This window comes from Pyricularia grisea (genome assembly GCF_004355905.1).
Source record: "Pyricularia grisea strain NI907 chromosome Unknown Pyricularia_grisea_NI907_Scaffold_1, whole genome shotgun sequence".
Lineage (NCBI taxonomy): Eukaryota > Fungi > Ascomycota > Sordariomycetes > Magnaporthales > Pyriculariaceae > Pyricularia > Pyricularia grisea.
The window spans coordinates 925,092-942,862 of record NW_022156716.1 but is presented as its reverse complement, the minus strand read 5'-3'; the positions used below and the strand labels follow the sequence as shown (position 1 = coordinate 942,862).

Genomic DNA, 17,771 nt, shown 5'->3' with positions numbered 1-17,771 from the left:
CAGGGAGGATGGAACTACCTATGCACGTGACAACACAGTGAGAGTAACTAAGGCTTTTAGTTGGACAAGGTGAAATAGGTACCCGGTTTTGATACATACGTAGCACATATCTAGGGGCCCATCCATGCTTTCCATACCTGCACAAGATCAACTACTTGCAGCATCAAATCATAAGCCATCGGAATCTCATCAAAAACCAATCTACGGTAGCAAATGACGACTTGTATGACAAACAGATATGGTCAGATCATATGGATCGAGAGCAAAATCCAGCTATTAATTACATTAGAACTAGGTAGGGCTAGGTCTAGAACAAGACAAGTAATCACAATAGCTTGGCACGCAAGGCCGCGTTTCTCTCGCTCCCAGGATACGGCCAACAAAAAAAAAGTAACTCATTCTGTTCGTTTATTAATGATACCATCCATCCAAAGATACGAACCAGTCATATTTGAAACATAAAAGGGGATTTTACTCCAAAAAAGGTCCCCCAAAACAGCTCAAGCTCTAGCCATTATCAAGGCGAGTGATCCATCCCGGGTTCAATGAGAAAAAAGGTCTTGAGAAATGAACAAAGAAAAAGAAAATCTACAAAAAGGTATATGAAGCCCCTGGTAAATGCCCGAGAACCCGAAACAACTCGTGGGATGAGAAGAATGTGGTATATAAATCCTCGAAATCGTTCACATGTTGTCTTCTTTACATGCCAACCATGTTGGCGGGTATCGAACCTACGACGGACAATGGTGTTAGCTAATAGTTCTGTATAATTTGGACATTGGAGACTCTTGTCTTTTGATAACTTACCAGCCATGCCACCAAAGTTGTTGAGACCCTGAACACCCATGGCGGGGAACGAGCCAGCGGCGCAAGTAACAACACACTGGCAAGACCCATCAGGCTGGAGCGTCCCTGTTCCGGTGGTGGGCTTGCTGGGGTCGGTAGCAGCACCACCAGTAGCCGGCGCCGGAGAGGGCGAGCTGGAGGCGGCCGGGGCAGCGGGGTTGGCGGCAGGAGGAGCAGCAGCACCACCACCAGAGGGGTTGCCAGTGATGGCACCACCACTACCGAGTCCCTTGGATGCGATGGCCTTCGCGGCGAATTCCGAGTGCGTCTTCTCGGCGGTGGGGTTGATAGAGAAGACCATACCCTTACCACAGTGGGCGCCCTGAGCAGCGCGGCAGTAGAACCACAGCGGGGTCTCGACCATAACCTGCATGGCAACCAAGGGGGCAGGGTTGACAGTGTTGTTAGGGTTGGCCTGGAAGCCAGAGTCCATGCCGCCAGCGAGAGGATCGCAAGGGGTGTCGAAGCCGGATTGCGTGACGGTGTGGTTCTGGCTCAGGAACTTGAAGATGACCATGTCACCGACCTTGGCCTTAATCTCATTCGGCTCAAAGATAAGACCCTTGGGCCCACCGACGGTAACGTTGTGGGTGACGCCGGTTCCGGGAGGAACAACAACGCTGCCGCCCTGTGCAGGCGCGGGAGTTGCGGCGGCGCCGCCATCGGTGACGGTCGTGGTAACAGTCACGGTCTCCTGGCGGTTGATCTGCGTGGTAGCAGCGCCGCCACCCTGGTTGAGCCAGATGACAATGATATCAGTCTTGACGGCAGTGCCCTTCTCCTTTGTCAATCCGACACCGGACATTCCCAGGCCGAGGAGGGACTCTAGAGAGTTGGGGTTAGAGCTGAGCTGAACCGTGTTCGCCATGACGCCGTCGCTGCTGCGCTTGACCGAGTAGACATTGTGGGCGGCTTTCGCCAGAGCCAGGGGGGCAGCGCCCAGGGCAAGTGCCGATGAGAACTTCATATTGTGATTGTGAGGGGTTGGCTGTAGATTTATTAGGTCGACAATGAAGGATCAGTTCGATTAAAAAGAAGATCCCCGAGTACCAGTCTCTTTGTTCGTTTTCTTGTTGTTTTTTTAGTTATTGCTTGGAGTAAAAAGAGAAAAATAACCTTTATGCTTTAGGATGGCGAGTGCCTGCTCGTGAAGAATCAAAGTGAATGAAAGACGGCGAGAAGGAACAAACCGAATGAGCGTCCGGGCCACACGTGTACAACGATAAGGGGATGAGGGAGAAAAGATCTAAGTAATTACAAAAAGATCAGGCTGGGGATGGCCAACTCTTAAAACAGAATCGAATCCCCAAGACTCTACTTTTGACACCCCTAGCAAGTATGTATGTAAGCTCAGGTACGGGTCGCCTAAGCCGGAGCCGGGATATGGTAACCAAGGGGAGGGGAGGGGGGCGTGGACAATAAGGTACTGTATGGTTGGCGAAACAGCTTGCCTCCCCCAGTTCGAGACTAGGGTCGCCGCCCACCTGGGCTGGGTTGACCCCAGGCAGCCCGCCCGGCGTCAAGGCAGCCCGAAATTTGAGTGCGAGGAAGGGAACCCCACGGCCAGCGCGGTCTTAAAACAGACGAAAAAGAAAGGGAAAAAAAAAAAGCCAAGATCAATCAACCATTACGCCGTGCTAGGGTTGGGCAGGAACCAAACGAGGTTAAGCTAGGAGCTGTGAGTAAGGGAGGGGTTCGTTCCTGTAACAGCTGCGTCTCGGGTTTGGGCTTGTCGTTTAGAAATCAGCCCAAACAGGATTAGTCCCCGTTGCGTTCCCACCGTTTGGCAAGATATCCCCACCACACGTGCAACTCTGATCCATCGCGACAACGGGGCAAATGGCTTTCTTTCTTTTTGGCGAGATTAGTATTACTCTTTTTTTTCTCCTTGGGCTTATGGTTAAACTATTTAACATTGCCCCCAGTTTTTATTGTCTAGGCTTGGCCGAACAAGTGAGTAGTCAGACCAACTTTCATTTGTACTATAAGGAAGTTTGTTTACATCTTACCGCAACGAAAATATAAATCATTGACTTGTTTACTTTATTAAACTGATACATATGGACCTAGGTAGGTACCTTGATTAACTTGCATTCACGCAACAAGAAGAATACATGCATGTAGTACGAAGTAGTTAGTTGCTGCCCCAAGGTAGTTTGTGTGTGGGTCACAAACTTGGAGGATTGGGTTTGACATGGAGTGGATAATTAAGCTTGTTCCAGCTGGCAGGGAACCGTCATAGCCCCTGCTAGTCAGGCTTGTCAGGATCCTGTAGAGTAAAAAAATAAAAAATAAAAAGAAAGGGGGGGATGAAAAAAAAAGATGGGGTGCGCAAACGGGTTATGCAGCGACCGAATCCTCAAATCTCGCTCCCTTGCGCCCAGAGAAAAAAAAAGAACTTGGACTTCCGAGAAGCCGATTGAGCAGGTTTCTAGGTCACGATCAGAAACATGTGTCTTTTTTTTTTTTTTTTTTTTCCCTTCAAGGTAGAGAAATAGAAGAAAATATCGTTGCGCGTCATCTTCATCGGCTTGACTTGGCGGCCGGCACAAGGTCTCCAACAAAGACAAGATGAAAAAAAGAAAGCCGTCCAAGCATTTACTTGCCTCATTTGATTGCATTTGACCGTTATTTTCTACAAGGTCTATACCTGTTTGTCAACTTTGTCTCTGGGGGATAGGATGGCACGGTCGTGCTGCTAGTAATTACCTAAATCTTTCTCCGAGCTATAACCTACCCAAGGTTCCAAGGGTACGTATAGTAAGCACTACATAAGGTATGTGTATCGCAACTTGTGTCATCCCTAACGGGTTTGGCAGGTTCGCATGCGGCGTTAGTCGTGATTGATTATTGGCAAAACCTACGGATACACTACAAACAATCAATCCATCATTTGGATGGCACCCCTTGCTGCTCCATAAATTTGGTGACCAAAGCTCGCCCTGCGTGTGATTGCGCATTAATAATGGCGTAGCCAAAGAAAACAAGTCTCCTTGCTGGGTGTTGAGATGGCTTGATGGGTATTAGAACACAACCAAAGATGAACACAGAAAGGGAAGGGAAAAAAAAAAAAAAAAAAAAAAAAAACACAAAAAGAAAAAAAAAAAAAAAAAAAAAAAAAAAAGGGAAAAAAATGGATCAACATGAAATGTCCATCTTACATCCGGGAATCTTGCTTGTTTCTCTCCAGGCTGCGAGGCTTACACGGACAAAGGCAAACCAGCCAGGCCGATGTTTCGTATTCCCCACTGCTTAGAACAGTACTTTACTTACCCACTACCGTAGATGCGTAAATGCAAACATAGGGAGTCGTGTCCCATTTTGCTTCTCTTGTCAACCGCCTTTTTCAGTTTCTGGTCATGCTTCCAAGCCCTCCAAGAGAACTCAGCCATTCGGAAAGATGAGTTCCCACTATCACCAATGATGTAACCCAAAATAATGCCAACCGGCAAAGCGGTTTAGCTCAACCGCTTCGCATCTTTTTCGTCCGATCAATACCCTAGCTGCTAACGACAGGATTCCCTGGGTTGATAATGTGCCACGCTTGAGGCTGTTTGCCTTCAGACAAAGGAAGAGGAGGAACCCGTGTCCCGTGATGCTGGAACATATGGCGTTCCAGTAATACTCGCTTCCATGTCGATCACACACGAGACAAGCCCTCCCTCCATTGCTGACTGTCCAGTAGCATCCCACCATTCACGTCATTTACAGAACAGCTCCGATTTTTGCTTTATTTTTATTTTTATGTTTATATTTTAATTCTTCTTTTGTCATTTTAAGGTGTGTTTACCAGCAAAGTAGACTGCCGAGAATGGGTACCCAGTCAAGTCAGTCTCACATGCAATAAACTACGAAGGGTGCGGTAAGGAGCTCGGAGATCTGTGGGCGGCTTTTTTGTAAAAGCAACGTCAGTACAGGGTTTTTAATTGATTGCTTTCCTGCCCCCATTCTTTACTCTATATTGTTTTTTCTGTCTCTTTTTTTCTTCCCCCTTTTCCGCCCCTCCTTTGTTTCCTGTGTTGTTTTAACATGTACATACATGTCCTGACCTTTATCGATCGTAGGCGCTCAGACAGCTCTTGGTCCCGACGTGTCCTGGTCAATTTCTTATCTCCGGTCACGATTCGCCTTGGTGGGATCTCTGTTGCTGTCCTTCATAGAGCCCCGTGTAATAACCGGCGTAGTACCATGACATCAGCAGGGATTTGAGGTTTTCATCTTTAACTACATGAAGGTGTGCATAAGTGTTTTCATGTTAGCAGAAACGTAGGTATTGGGATGATATGAAAAGCAAAGAATAAAAAAGAAAAAAAAATATATTTTCGACGCCTGGTAAGAGCAGGGTACAGCAGGAGATTTCAAAATAGACCTTATTGAGTTGTCCGAATATCTTGGAAAGAAATTTACTCCGAGAGTCGATGGATATTACAGCACCCCTTACGGCTGGCCCAAGTATGTAGCAAATAGATAGATGCGAAAGGTGCGTCTTACCTGAGCCAAGCACAGATACGGGCGAGCTAAGCGCGCCGCCACGTTGTTGATGATCATTCACGCCGGAAACTTCAGGACGTCCACTCGTAGGCTAAGGTAGAAAAATTGATATTAGCTTGGGCCACAGATGAGTAATGTTACATGCAGCCATCCCTTTTGCACGATCGTCTGTCTGTCTCCCTGAGGGCCCGGCTGGATATGGGGGATTCAACAACGCCATCCGGCCCTCGGAAACAGATATTAAGATTTCGGTTCTACAAAGAAGGAAAGACGATGCCAAGCTTTGATGATTCTCCGGGATTGGCAGTTGACATCCGGGGGTGTGTGTGTTAAGCGATGTGTATAGTAGAAATGTAGACAAGGGCCGCGAGGCAGAGGAGAGAGGCTGACTGGACAGTGGAAGAACAAACAACAACTGCTCTTTACGCGTGGACGCGTGTTGAGGATGCAACAAAATCAAGGGGTTCCCCCTTCGTCTCTTGTTCCTGACGTACGTACCTTGGCCTGCTCTTGAATTGTTTCGCCATCGCCCCTCGTTCTCTTGGGCGGCGACTGAGGCTCATTCGTTTCAGTCTTGGCGTTCCGTAGGGGGCTGTTCCATGGCGATCAATTACCGTGATCCATTTAATCAGCTTGCTGCTTCGACAACGGGAGGGTGTGCGCCATAGCGCAGACACCGACCAGGGGAGGTGGAGACGGTAAAAAATGGTGGAAAGTGGCCTGACTTTTGCGAATCTGGAACAATATGGGCTTCGGCTGTCCTGTCAGCGTGAATGCTGTGGTATTTCTGTGATAGTGGTAAGAGCCTGCTTTCAGCCTCTTTTTCAGTCAGATATTTCCCGCGGGCCGTGGAATTGAACCAGGCCGCAGAATGGATGCGAAGAAGAGAGTGGAAGATAAAAATAAAATAAAATAGAGACGCAAAAGAAGATTAGAATGAAAGCCATTTGGACCGCGCTTCCGCCCCCCCTTCTCTTATTCAGGATAGCGCCAGCAATTCGACTTACCTTGTACTCTTCAAGGGCTTCGTTCCACGAATTCACCAGAGCCGAGTCGTCCCAGATATCCTCGTGGGTGACGACCTTTTCTTCTTCCGACATAGCTCGAGGTCCTTTTGACGCGCAATTCTGAATTCACTTCTGAGTTGATTGCGTGTTGATTGATGTGGTGATGTAAATTTGCATTGAATTTTGCGGTTGAGTCGGGGTGGCTCTTCTCAGCAAGGAGCCGACGATTGGCGACGACGATAGGGTAGGTAGGTAGGTACAATCATGGTAAACCCCCCCCCACCCAACACAATGTCGCCAAGCCTACATACATTTACTGATACCCTTCAACTCTACTTACAGTTTATCTTAAAGCATAAAACTGAATCCCCGATGGATACATTATATGAGCAAAGCAAGCGTTATGATTGTTTTCTCTAGTCTTTATAAACTTTTTAAATTCCAACGCACTATCATCGTCCAATCCAGAGCTTTTTGTCACGGTCGCATCATACAAGCATTAATTTGGAATTTACAGAGTACATCTTCCTTGCTCCTACCTACGTACCCACATACCTAGCTAGGTAGGTACCTACCCTGCCTTACCTCCATAGGGTAGGTAAGGTGTTAATCAAAGTCTATCCCACTTGTGAGTTTGGGCTCATTGTCCGTTGATTCCCCACTCCGTCCGTACTTCTTCCGGTTTGTTCGGCAGCCGTGCCTATGGCCGCCGACCCTCGCCGTATATGAAAGACGTCAACCCTGCGGCCCCTTACTCATGTTTGGCGATATATTACTCTTCTAACGTGTTTCTCCTGTTTAGCATTCAATAGTCGACTTTGCTGCTCCTTGACAAGACATTCTCATTTAAATCCCAATAGATACTGGAACTGTCAATTTTTATTGTTTCCTCCCCTTTCTTTGCTTGTTTCGTACCTACAAAATCTCAGATAAGCACGTTACTCTTCTCGACTGGTTGATGACATTGAATGTCCGACTTCGGCAGTAGCATGTTACAGGCTAGCCTACCGGCCCATACCGACCTTACCGTACTTGCCTACCTAGGTAGGTAGCCAACTACAGTAGCCAGCCGTAGGCAATGACTCCATGCGCCGACGCTCTCGGTGTTTGACCAGTTCGGACCGGCTCGGAGGCCCAACGCAACCAGCGACTTGCAGACCACCACGTATTAGAAACAGAAACACGAGCGCCCATCTTTTCTTTGATCGGCACTGGCGGCGACTTGTGACCCTCCCTGCCTAAGCACCTATCCTGTATACTATCAGCGGCTTACCGCAGTAGAATTCGAAATGCCTTGGCTTCTCGCCCATCAAATCTGAATGTCCAACCATAACTATCGACGGACAGTTCTATATCTTGGATTTGTGGAACCTGCGACTGTTCTAGACTTTGCCAATCTATGCGGCCCCCTCAGTGTTTGGCGAGCTTTCCCCGCAACACATCGCCACAGTCCGGTTCCACTCGCCCGACATTGGATTCCATCCAGAATTTCCAGCACCGTACCGTACATTAATTCAACCAGCTGAGAGGAGAAATTTGGGCAGAGACAGGCGGGCTGTTTTTCCCCCTCTGGGTAGCCTTGGTACCTGCTGATGGGCAGGCAGTGTGCAGTTAATGCTCCCATTTCTAGTCTCTTCTTTTTGTCTTGCGGCCATAGAACGTTATTGTTTCGGGGGCGGGGATAACAAAGTCACCTGAGGAGGTGACTTCAAATCACTCCTGCCATTAATTGTATTTATTCTCCAGGCAGCCAACAAATATTTCTCATCCAAAACGGTTGAATTTTATTGTGTGCACATGCTTTGAGTTTGATAAACAAACAGCCTTGTTGATAATCGTGATTTGCAGCATCTGCAGAAAACAAAGGGAATCCCAAAAATAAAATAAAAATTATGGAGTGAGTTTCAGGCAACTGAGTCAATCATTTTTACCACATTATTCGGGAGAATCCTCATAAGTGCAAATAGAAAAAGAAGAAACAAAGCTAACCGTGTGGATCGGATCCTCCTTATCCCTCCAGGGCCCTGAAGAGCACAGTGAGTGTGGCACTGGATATTCGAACCGTCTCCTAAATATGTGATCAGGCAAAGAAAGAGAGTTCTGAGCAGTCAGCTCCATGCCAGGCTACCTATACTAACCGAACGAGCTTCCTCCTAGGAGCATTACATAGGTATTGATGTCGGGACTGGCTCTGCCCGGGCCTGTCTTATCGATGCCACCGGCGACATAAAGTCACTCGCAACCAAGGAAATCAAGCTTTGGCAGCCTGCAGCCGGCTACGAGGGCTCCCACTATGTAAGCCGGCATATTAAACCTCAATAATTAATTCCGCCTGTTCCACTAACATGAGAGCAGGAGCAATCAACAACCGATATCTGGGATGCAATCTGCTTCTGCGTCAAGAAAGTGGTAACCGACACGGGAATTGACACTTCCACAATTCACGGCATAGGATTTGATGCAACCTGCTCACTCGCAGTCTTTAGCCACGACACCGATGAGCCAATCCCCGTTACCGGCCCAGACTTTTCCAATGCCTCCGGGGAAGACCGCAATGTGATACTGTGGCTGGATCACCGTCCCTTGGCTGAAGCCGAGAAGATTAATGCAACAGGCCACAATTTGCTGCGCTACGTCGGTGGTAAGATGAGCGTCGAGATGGAAATCCCAAAGATATTGTGGCTCAAGAACAACATGCCTAAAGATCTCTTTGATCGCTGCAAGTTTTACGATCTTGCAGACGCCCTGACTCACCTCGCCACTGGAAGAAACACGAGAAGCTTCTGCAGCACGGTGTGCAAGCAGGGCTTTGTCCCAGTTGGTGTCGATGGGAGCGTCAAGGGGTGGCAGGAGGACTTTTACCATACAATTGGCCTCAGCGACCTGGTGGAGGATGACTTCAAGCGGATGGGAGGGGTTAACGGGGTGGTGAGCCCTTTTATATTACTGTCGTGACCTCAGTTACTTTCGCACTTCCCCCTTGCCATCTTGCTAACAAACAAATTCGTCCATAGAGCGGCGAGTACCTGAGTGCCGGAGAGCTGGTCGGTGGACTAAGCGAGAAGGCAGCCACTGAGCTTGGCTTGCGTCCCGGGATTGCCGTGGGTAGCGGTGTTATTGATGCCTATGCTGGCTGGATTGGTACCGTGGGTGCCAAGGTCAACCTCACACCCGACGAGCTTGACGAAACCGTGGCGCCCAATGATGTGGCACAAGCCTTCACGCGACTGGCGGCCGTTGCGGGCACCTCGACTTGCCACTTGGCCATGTCCAAAGAGGCAGTGTTTGTAAATGGAGTCTGGGGCCCATATCGTGATGTGCTCATCCCGGGCTTTTGGATGGCCGAGGGTGGACAGTCGGCCACCGGCGAGCTTATGCGGCACATGATCGAGACGCACGCGGCCTTTGTTGAGACCCAGGCAGCCGCCGCTGCCCAAGGCAAGAACATATACGACTATTTGAACGAGCACCTGCGACAGATGGCCAGCAAGGTCCAGGCCCCCTCGATATCGTGGCTGGCACGTCATTTCTTCTTCTACGGCGATCTCTGGGGCAACAGATCCCCCGTGGCCGACCCCAACATGCGTGGTGCCATCGTCGGTATGAGCAGCGACAAGACTGCCGACTCGTTGGCCCTGCTTTACTATTCCACCATGGAGTTTATTGCTTTGCAGACGAGACAGATCGTCGAAACCATGAACAAGGCCGGCCACTCCATCAGCAGCATTTTCATGAGCGGTAGCCAGTGCCAGAACGAGATCCTGATGGACCTCATCGCCACTGCCTGCAGAATGCATGTGCTGATCCCGCGCTACGTCAATGCCGCAGTCGTCCACGGCGCGGCTATGCTGGGCGCCAAGGCTGCGAGTGCAGATACTGAAGGCAAGACGGAGGACCTGTGGAGCATCATGGACCGCATGAGTAAGCCTGGGCGTCTGGTAAACCCTGCACGGGATCAGGGCTTAAGCAAACTGCTTGATGCCAAATACGAGATCTTTTTGGAGCAATGTCGCTCACAGCAGGAGTATAGGAGGCAGGTGGACAAGGCCATTGGGGCCTAGATAGAGGGTTCAGCGTTGTGCATAAGCTGATAGCAAGTTCGGGGGTGGTTTGAACTGGTGGCATCCAGTAAAGCAAGCTGCGACGCTCGTGTTGCTTTCAAGTCTCGATTTGAAACTATTGGAGTCGTTTAAACACTTTCCAAGGGTTTAAACCCGTGGCGCAAAGCAATTTTTTTAACACAACTTCTTATTTCTTTATTTATTCTTTGCTCTTGGCCATTATATTTATGTACGTTTTCTCTCCTTTTTACCTCCTTTTTTTTTTTTTTACTCCTGAGGGACTGGTCACTTTCAAAGTATCTATGCTTGCACTGGTTTGAGACCATGTCTAGATAATTAGAATCACGCTAGATTTATAACTATACGCCTCTTCTCTTGCTTATCAACCCCCCCCCTTCCCCCTAAATTCCTTGCGGACCCAAGTGGTAGGACCTACATCATATTAACAACAGAACACGGAGACTACCAGCCATAGTAATGGGTAATCCTCAATAGTTGTACGCAAACCAGGGGATATCATGTTTCAGATGTAAGCTCCAGTTCATATTTACACTATCATCATCGCCCACCCAACTTCATAGCCCCCAAAAGTCCCGACTATGACTTAATCAGCGGCAGCTTTGGCCAAGGCCTCCAGGATAGCAGGTGGGAACCTATATCTAAGCTGGCTAGTATACGTGGTCAAGTCGACCGTGATCTGCCTCAGCTCATTGTAAAGCATCCTTGCGGTGGCCTCATTGCCCGTGAACTGCCCGCTCGCGAGCCTCTCTCGCTGTCGGGTACAGCATTCGGTCGTCCACATTACCAGGTTCGGTACGTTGCTCGCCACTGCTTGTGACAAGCCAGCGAAGAGGGCTGCGTAACTGCGTATGGCGCTCGGATCACCTTTGGCATCCAGGGGTAGTATGTCGATACTACGAATTTTCTGTGGATTGAACGTGTAAAAGGTCAGTCGATGCGCCGATGAAAACGAGGGCTTTAAAAACACAAAAAGAGGGCAAACTCACGTCCAAAGCGTCGGGCCATTGTTGAGCTTGGATAAGACCCTTGATTTCGCTCATCCGAAGCAGCACCGCACAAGCAGCACGGTTCGGCTCGCGAATCTTGCGCCTAAACATGATGTCGCGCTCATACATGGTGAGCATGGTCCTGGCCAGCTCCACCGGGTCATCAATAGCAGCAAGACTCAGGCTGGTGCCCGCCTGCTCCTGTGCCTCTACGCCCTCCACGCGAGGCTTGACCGGCGCCAGCCTCAGTGGCTCATTGTCGCCATCGAGTCCACCGTCCATCGAGATCGATTCGCTCAGAGTACGACTGACCAGAACAATCACGGCATCGTAATCGCCTGCAAGGTGGTTGAGCAGGACTGCGTCGGTTGTGCGTCCGGAATCCTCGGCGGCTCGGGCAGCCTCGAGGGAAATGGTGCGCAGGAAGTCCGCCTCGTCGTCCAGCGCGACCAGCTTGCCGCGCTCCTCAATCATGCCTCTAATACGCTGGCCGTCGGGCCTGATGTCACCAATCAACTTGCTGAACTCACGTGTCTCAAGCACCAAAGCCCTGAGGCCTTCGTGGCACAGCGCTGCTTGTTGCCTGTCTGCCTCATTATTGGGATCGTCCATGTTGAGACAGATGAGAACGATATAGTCGACTGCCGCGGCAACATTCGCCGCCCTGAAGTCCTGCGTGTAGAGACCCACAAGGGGTGCAAAGTTGATCTGCATCACGCCCTTTGTGTTGAAGCTTTTGAGTTCGTTTGCCACCGACATGGCGTCGGCTGGGCGCAAAAGACCGTAGTACTCAAGTGCTATAGCAAAGTGGACAGCGTCGGTGCGTGAGAAGGAATAGAGATAGGCCACTGCGGCCTCGTACATGCCTGCCAGTATCTGCAGGAAGAAGAACATGCTGAAGGAGCCGTTGGCATCATCTCCAGCAGCGCCAGACTTGGCTGCGAAGTGCTTGTTTCCAATCTCCTGAATGTTGGCTTGCAGCTCTGCCAATCCATACGTCTCACTTGCAAGTTCTGTGGTGCGGTCACCCTCACGCGCCAGGTTGAACTGAAGCCAAATCCAATCGTCGATGCCGAACCTAAGGCCTTCGAGAGAACGATTGCTCAGTTCGCAGCGGCCAACAATCTTGTAGCAAGCCATGCGATACGGATCTATGCTTCCCTCGGGAGCGTTACGGACACGTTGGGTATACTCGTTGTTGCACCGCTCCTGCATGGGCCGCTTCAATCTTCTGTCTTCGCTGGTGGCATAGCTATTCATGTACGACGAGAACGTACGGTCAATGCTGCGGAAGTGATTTTGGTTCTCGTTGACGTACATGGCCGCTTCGTTGACGTGACCTGTTCTCAACAGATAGAAAACAATAGCCCAGACATACTCTCCCTGGACTTGCTGGAGGTCTGCGTTTTCGGTCACCAAGTTCTTCTTGGCAGCCAAAACCCGAATGTAAGCGCGTATTTTGCTAATGACATCGGGGCGGCCTCCCAGGTTGGCCTCCTGTGGGCTTTTAGCAATGGTGGCCTCGGCTTCCTGGAATGCCTGCTTCTCCAGGTACCTATTCGCCCCATTGATGATGCGCTTCCGCAGCTCCGAAGCCTCTGGCGACCGAGCTTGCGCATGAATGTAGCTTTGTGCGAATTGACGCTGGCGCGCAGTTGAGCCAGGCACGTTGGGATCCGCGTCTGGGTCCTCGCCAATAACCTCTATCATGGCATTGTAGGCCTCGTAGATCTTGGGTGCATGTACATCCCCGGATCGCTTTGTAACGTCGGCGAATTCATGCATGATCGGGTACGATAGGTTCATGAGGCGGCTGTCGTTCAAAGAATGAATCTTCTCAATAAACTGTCGTTGTTTGTCGTCCAGGAATCGCTCGTTGATCGAGGGGATGCTAGTGCCTAGCCCGTTGTGGCCCACCATCTCAACGTCGACGAACTGAGCCCCGTGTGATCCGATTCTGCTGGGACTTCCGATGACAGACCGCAGCATGCTGGATTTGCCAAATGTACTATTCCTCTGGGTAGCTCGGCCCGGAGCTTCAGCACCGCCGGCAGCATTTCTAGACCTCTTTGAGCGGCCAAAACCGCCCACGTCTTCTCTACCAGCCGATACGCTGGTCCTCTTAGGCCCACCTGCATCTTCCCTGGGCTTTATCCCGAAATGATCGTATATGCGCCTCCGTTGTGCCTCCCACTCCATGTTGACGTTCTCTTCGAGGAAGCTGTCGAAATCCCTGACCGAGCGCTCTAGGCCGTCGGCAATCATGCTTAACGTGGTCTTTGCCTGCAAATTTGACAGGTAAGTTTCAACGTCGAGCTCGCCCGGGCTGGGGGCCACTGGTCTAGCCTCTGGGACTCTGCCGCCCGCACGTGCAGCAAAATCGCCCAGGTCTTTGACGGCAGCTCCAGGGTCGACACCCGACGCGGCCAATAGGTAGTGTGCCCTGCCATCGAGAGATGGGCGGTCTGCAGCGCGACCCTGGGGACCGAGTTTTCGCAACCGCTGTTGAAGGTCGCTCAGGCCCAGTTGGATGCTAGGCAGATACTCGACTCCATCGCCGCCATCACCATTTTTCTTGGCTTTCGCTAGTAGGGAGTCGAACAAAGCACCACCAGCCTGAGAGCCGTTGACTGACTGAGCCCCGGCGGGTCTGGCGGTTGAATTGTCGAACATAGACGCGCCAGCGGCATTGGTTGCGGTGTTGTTGAACAGTGAGCTTGTCGGTTTCGTCTGGGGTATTGCGGTCGCGAATGGCGAATTCGAAGGTTTGCCATCGAGGCCTATGAGCTGGGAGTTCTGCGATGCGGCCGGCTGAGCTGCTCCAGAATTGGTTGCGCCAAACAGAGAGCCGCCGCCAAGAGTTGGCCTCTTTTGATCGGGTTGAGAACCGAAGAGCCCGGAGGATGCTGGCTGTTGCTGCTGCTGTTGCTGCGTTGATCCGAAGAGTGAAGATGTGGCGGGCGCAGATGCACCAGCTGCCGGCGCTCCAAACAGGGATGGTGCAGCCGGAGCAGAGGTGCTTGCTGCTGGCGCCCCAAACAAGCTCATTCTGAACAGAGAAAATCAGCGCGTTCGTGACTCCAGTGGCCCACCGAGGTACAGCTGCTGGAAATATACCAGCAGTTCGCGTTGTGTGCCTGGCGGCGACGTAATTGGCACTTGATGGTTGTGGAAAACGCGTGTTGCAATTACAATCGCGGGTTCAGTTGTGGTGCTAGGCTAAAAAAGTTGTTTGTTGGCTGGGTGCGGGTGGGTCCAGACATCCAGGACGAAAGTGCGCAGTTGACCGCAGGTGCCTGCCTTGTGTGTACAGAGGCGGTGACATAAGCAATAGCATGGGTACTTTGAATCTCTCTGACTGCCTGGCACTTCATAAATAACAGCATTTTACTCAATAAGATTTAGTTGATCCATTTTTTTAAACACAATTTATCACAATCGCTTGCGAACTAAGCTGACCTTATCTCCACGGAACTGATGTTTGGAACGAACGGTAACCCAATTGGTTGATATTTTTGTGCGCACCATGGTATCTTCACATACGACCATACCCACTGGAATATACGGGATCCCGTCCGCTCTCCCCTAGTCAAACCAGTGAGGGCCGAACTAGTACTCAGGTGGGTGACCACTGGGGAATCCTCGGTGTTGTATGTTTTTGATCTTTTGCCCAACCCAATCTAAGTATATTTATTCTTTTGTCCAACTCGGGCTGAAGTTTCCACTGGCTTTGGGAAGCGTGTCAGCTTTGGCCGCTATTCACTCACCTTCCTGCAACGGCAATTCCTATATGCGGAGGAGAACCCCAATGTGTTCCATTCGCCATTTTCCTAAGAGGTATTGCTTGCACATTGATCAGACAGAACCCCTACTACACCACTATTGACTGTTCAACACCCCTACTTCCTCATAGCCCATTTCGTTTCAGGAAGTCGAACATTATACCGAACGCCTTAGGCGCAACGAGGTGGAGATTGATGTTATGCCTGTGATGCGTGGTCTTGCATTAGTACAGCTTGGTTGGATGGCATCCCGATTCTGAGAGCAGTATAGAGCTATCAGAAGGTAATGAAGAAAAGAAGAAGAAAAAACTCACCCAGCCGGTAGGTCTTCAACCACTTCCACAGCCGGCGACCCAGTCAGGTTTTCCGTCCAGGCCTCAAGCTCCCCAACACAGTCCCCACCGCAAGCCGAGAGGTCGTATCGTCCCTGCAGCAGCAGCACAGGCGTTTTGATATCGCCAAATACGATAGGAGTCGAAGTCAGCGAGGGAAGCTCCCCGATCGCAAAGGGCTCGCTTGCCCGCGTGTGAGTCCACTCGGCCGCGCGGTGCTCAAAATCACCAGGCATGCCAAAGTAGATGTACGTGTCGGCATACTTGTCCACCGTGGTCAGCCACCCGGCGTCCAGCGAACCCCACCGCTCTTCGTCGCGGAACTTTGCGACGCGCAGACCCGAGCCTGCGACGAATGGCCCAAAGTAATTGAAGCTACCGCCGAAGCCCATCAGCACCACGCCGTCGATCTGATCGGACAGCGCAGCGGCCGCCGCGGAGAGGTACGCGCCGTAGCTGTGGCCAACCAGTGCGATCTTGTTTTCGGGTCTTTGGCTGCGCTCGCGCTCGATCAGCGCGTCCAGCACTGCTACGTGGACCTGGAATTGGGCGTCCATCAGAGAATCGATCCTATGGAGGGTGGGTGGGCTTCATTAGCACGATCAAACCAATCACGTACATGTCAAGTATTAGGCCGCGGTGCATTTTGCCAGCAGTATATCTGGAGTATCGCTTACTTTGATGACGAGCCTACCCCGATGCGGTCGTAGCTTAGAACCGAGTAGCCCGCATCGACGGCGGCACTGATGAAGTCATACTGCTCGGCATCTGGGAAGTCAGGCTGCCAGTACCTATATCAAGAATAAGGCGTTTGCCTATCAGCGGTGTTCATCTTCTTCCTTCCTTGTCTCCAGGTTGACTACCAGAGACGACTTACGCTTTGGATTCCAGAATTCCATGTGTGAGTATAAGCGTTGTCGAGCCGTTTCCACAAAATGTAGCCCCCACGTCATATGTGCTCTTCACGGGGCCCGTGGTGCCGGTGACGGCAGATGGGCTGTTTCGCTGCGTGAGGTTGAAGCTCAGGGCCACAGCGTCCCAGTCATCCTGGATCCTGGTGCTGATGAGGAAACGCGGCACCTCGACGGTGACAGGAATTTGGATATCTCTGCACTGAGCAGTCGACCTGTTACCGCCTGCCGGAAATGCGGCGGCGAAGACCGCGCAACCGAAAATGACACCTAGGGATTGTTGGAATGGCATGTTTTATACAAAGACGGATGAACGGTGTAGGCACTGCACGTAAACCGGGACAAGCCAATCTTTCCATATTGGACTTGGGGCCGACATCCATCTTTATGAATTCCCGTTGAATTATTTCAAAAAGCTCAGAAAATTCCCTGTAAGGGTCCAACAAGAGGTCTAGACCATACAGGAAAGACATGTTCTCTTGTCGTCAGGGTGCGTTTGTAAGCAACACGCATAAGCCCCGGGGTACCAATACTGCATACATACACTTGTTACACTAACGGTAGTGAAGCCGCTTTAAGCGTACTTGGGGACTTGTCTATGTCTCTGTGGGCGCCTACAATATGCCTGCCTGCCATCGTCAACAAAACCGCGTTTTAAGTGATCGTACTCGAAGGGATTCTCAAACCTCGCTTCATTTACAATCAACTGCAATGACTATGCATACTCAGATCGCAATTCAGTTCCCACCATCAACGAACAGGATACTGAGAAGCTCCGGAACACTTCATAGGTTGGACTATACCTTCATAACCCCAGCCTTCTGCGACTCCACTGGTGAAAAGAGGGTTTTCAGCTTCAAAAGGTTGCTTACAGATACATGCATATTAATTGCTAACTATGGGGCCCTTTGTTACGCGAGCGCCAATAAAATCATGTAAGTCCTTGTTCTGTCCGCTAATGCATCAACGCCGAAATCTCCAACCTCCCCTGGGGACCTATCGGCAAATTTGGATACGACCCTAGCGCCGATTTAGGTTGCACAACACATCTCTCATCGAGAGCTCACAATATGGGGCTATTCATCTTGACGGGAGGTACGTCAATTTTTAAGCCCGATCCGTCCGGCCGTTTGGTCTTTCATGGTAATATCGCCGCTGTCCGTCCAAGCAATAATAGAATGGATGGGACGCTGGACGAAGCCACGACAGCTCCCTACGTCAACAAGGCGTTATTGATAGACAGCCCCGAACCCATACATATGGAAAGAGTGCCGCATCGGTCGACCTCAAATCAAGCATGGTGTCGTCTGTCAAATTAGGTGGGTTAGGGGGGG

General features: G+C 50.6%; 5 protein-coding genes across 5 annotated transcripts; 1 reads left to right on the top strand and 4 right to left on the bottom strand.

Moving 5' to 3' along the window:
* Positions 1-268: 268 nt before the first annotated feature.
* Positions 269-2,447, bottom strand: PgNI_00235 (uncharacterized protein). Its single transcript, XM_031120317.1, has 2 exons — positions 808-2,447; positions 269-731 (listed from the first exon to the last, which is right to left on the bottom strand). The coding sequence occupies exons 1-2, from the start codon at positions 1,811-1,813 to the stop codon at positions 700-702; spliced, it is 1,038 nt and encodes a 345-aa protein (XP_030987890.1). The 5' UTR covers positions 1,814-2,447; the 3' UTR covers positions 269-699.
* Positions 2,448-4,690: 2,243 nt separating this feature from the next.
* Positions 4,691-6,541, bottom strand: PgNI_00234 (uncharacterized protein). Its single transcript, XM_031120316.1, has 5 exons — positions 6,345-6,541; positions 5,836-6,124; positions 5,338-5,428; positions 4,886-5,070; positions 4,691-4,735 (listed from the first exon to the last, which is right to left on the bottom strand). Exons 1-2 carry the CDS (start codon positions 6,435-6,437, stop codon positions 5,966-5,968), a joined length of 252 nt encoding a protein of 83 aa, XP_030987889.1. The 5' UTR covers positions 6,438-6,541; the 3' UTR covers positions 4,691-4,735; positions 4,886-5,070; positions 5,338-5,428; positions 5,836-5,965.
* Positions 6,542-8,115: 1,574 nt separating this feature from the next.
* Positions 8,116-10,771, top strand: PgNI_00233 (uncharacterized protein). Its single transcript, XM_031120315.1, has 5 exons — positions 8,116-8,241; positions 8,365-8,380; positions 8,502-8,639; positions 8,700-9,272; positions 9,359-10,771. The coding sequence occupies exons 1-5, from the start codon at positions 8,237-8,239 to the stop codon at positions 10,403-10,405; spliced, it is 1,779 nt and encodes a 592-aa protein (XP_030987888.1). The 5' UTR covers positions 8,116-8,236; the 3' UTR covers positions 10,406-10,771.
* A 23-nt stretch (positions 10,772-10,794) lies between these two features.
* On the bottom strand, positions 10,795-14,556 carry PgNI_00232 (uncharacterized protein). The gene is made up of 2 exons (XM_031120314.1): positions 11,413-14,556; positions 10,795-11,330 (listed from the first exon to the last, which is right to left on the bottom strand). Exons 1-2 carry the CDS (start codon positions 14,458-14,460, stop codon positions 11,010-11,012), a joined length of 3,369 nt encoding a protein of 1,122 aa, XP_030987887.1. The 5' UTR covers positions 14,461-14,556; the 3' UTR covers positions 10,795-11,009.
* A 436-nt stretch (positions 14,557-14,992) lies between these two features.
* Positions 14,993-16,927, bottom strand: PgNI_00231 (uncharacterized protein). The gene is made up of 4 exons (XM_031120313.1): positions 16,404-16,927; positions 16,204-16,317; positions 15,509-16,096; positions 14,993-15,398 (listed from the first exon to the last, which is right to left on the bottom strand). Exons 1-4 carry the CDS (start codon positions 16,727-16,729, stop codon positions 15,320-15,322), a joined length of 1,107 nt encoding a protein of 368 aa, XP_030987886.1. The 5' UTR covers positions 16,730-16,927; the 3' UTR covers positions 14,993-15,319.
* Positions 16,928-17,771: the final 844 nt, after the last annotated feature.

Coding starts and splice junctions, on each gene's coding strand:
- PgNI_00234 (XM_031120316.1), bottom strand. CDS start 6,437: ATGTCGGAAGAAGAAAAGGTCGTCACCCACGAGGATATCTGGGACGAC. Junction 6,125..6,344: donor AAGCCCTTGAAGAGTACAAG/GTAAGTCGAATT, acceptor CCACTATCACAG/AAATACCACAGCATTCACGC.
- PgNI_00232 (XM_031120314.1), bottom strand. CDS start 14,460: ATGAGCTTGTTTGGGGCGCCAGCAGCAAGCACCTCTGCTCCGGCTGCA. Junction 11,331..11,412: donor AATGGCCCGACGCTTTGGAC/GTGAGTTTGCCC, acceptor TTCAATCCACAG/AAAATTCGTAGTATCGACAT.
- PgNI_00231 (XM_031120313.1), bottom strand. CDS start 16,729: ATGCCATTCCAACAATCCCTAGGTGTCATTTTCGGTTGCGCGGTCTTC. Junction 16,318..16,403: donor GGAATTCTGGAATCCAAAGC/GTAAGTCGTCTC, acceptor TTCTTGATATAG/GTACTGGCAGCCTGACTTCC. Junction 15,399..15,508: donor GTTGAAGACCTACCGGCTGG/GTGAGTTTTTTC, acceptor CACGCATCACAG/GCATAACATCAATCTCCACC.
- PgNI_00235 (XM_031120317.1), bottom strand. CDS start 1,813: ATGAAGTTCTCATCGGCACTTGCCCTGGGCGCTGCCCCCCTGGCTCTG. Junction 732..807: donor CAACTTTGGTGGCATGGCTG/GTAAGTTATCAA, acceptor TGTCCGTCGTAG/GTTCGATACCCGCCAACATG.
- PgNI_00233 (XM_031120315.1), top strand. Junction 8,640..8,699: donor GCTACGAGGGCTCCCACTAT/GTAAGCCGGCAT, acceptor ACATGAGAGCAG/GAGCAATCAACAACCGATAT. Junction 9,273..9,358: donor TGGGAGGGGTTAACGGGGTG/GTGAGCCCTTTT, acceptor ATTCGTCCATAG/AGCGGCGAGTACCTGAGTGC.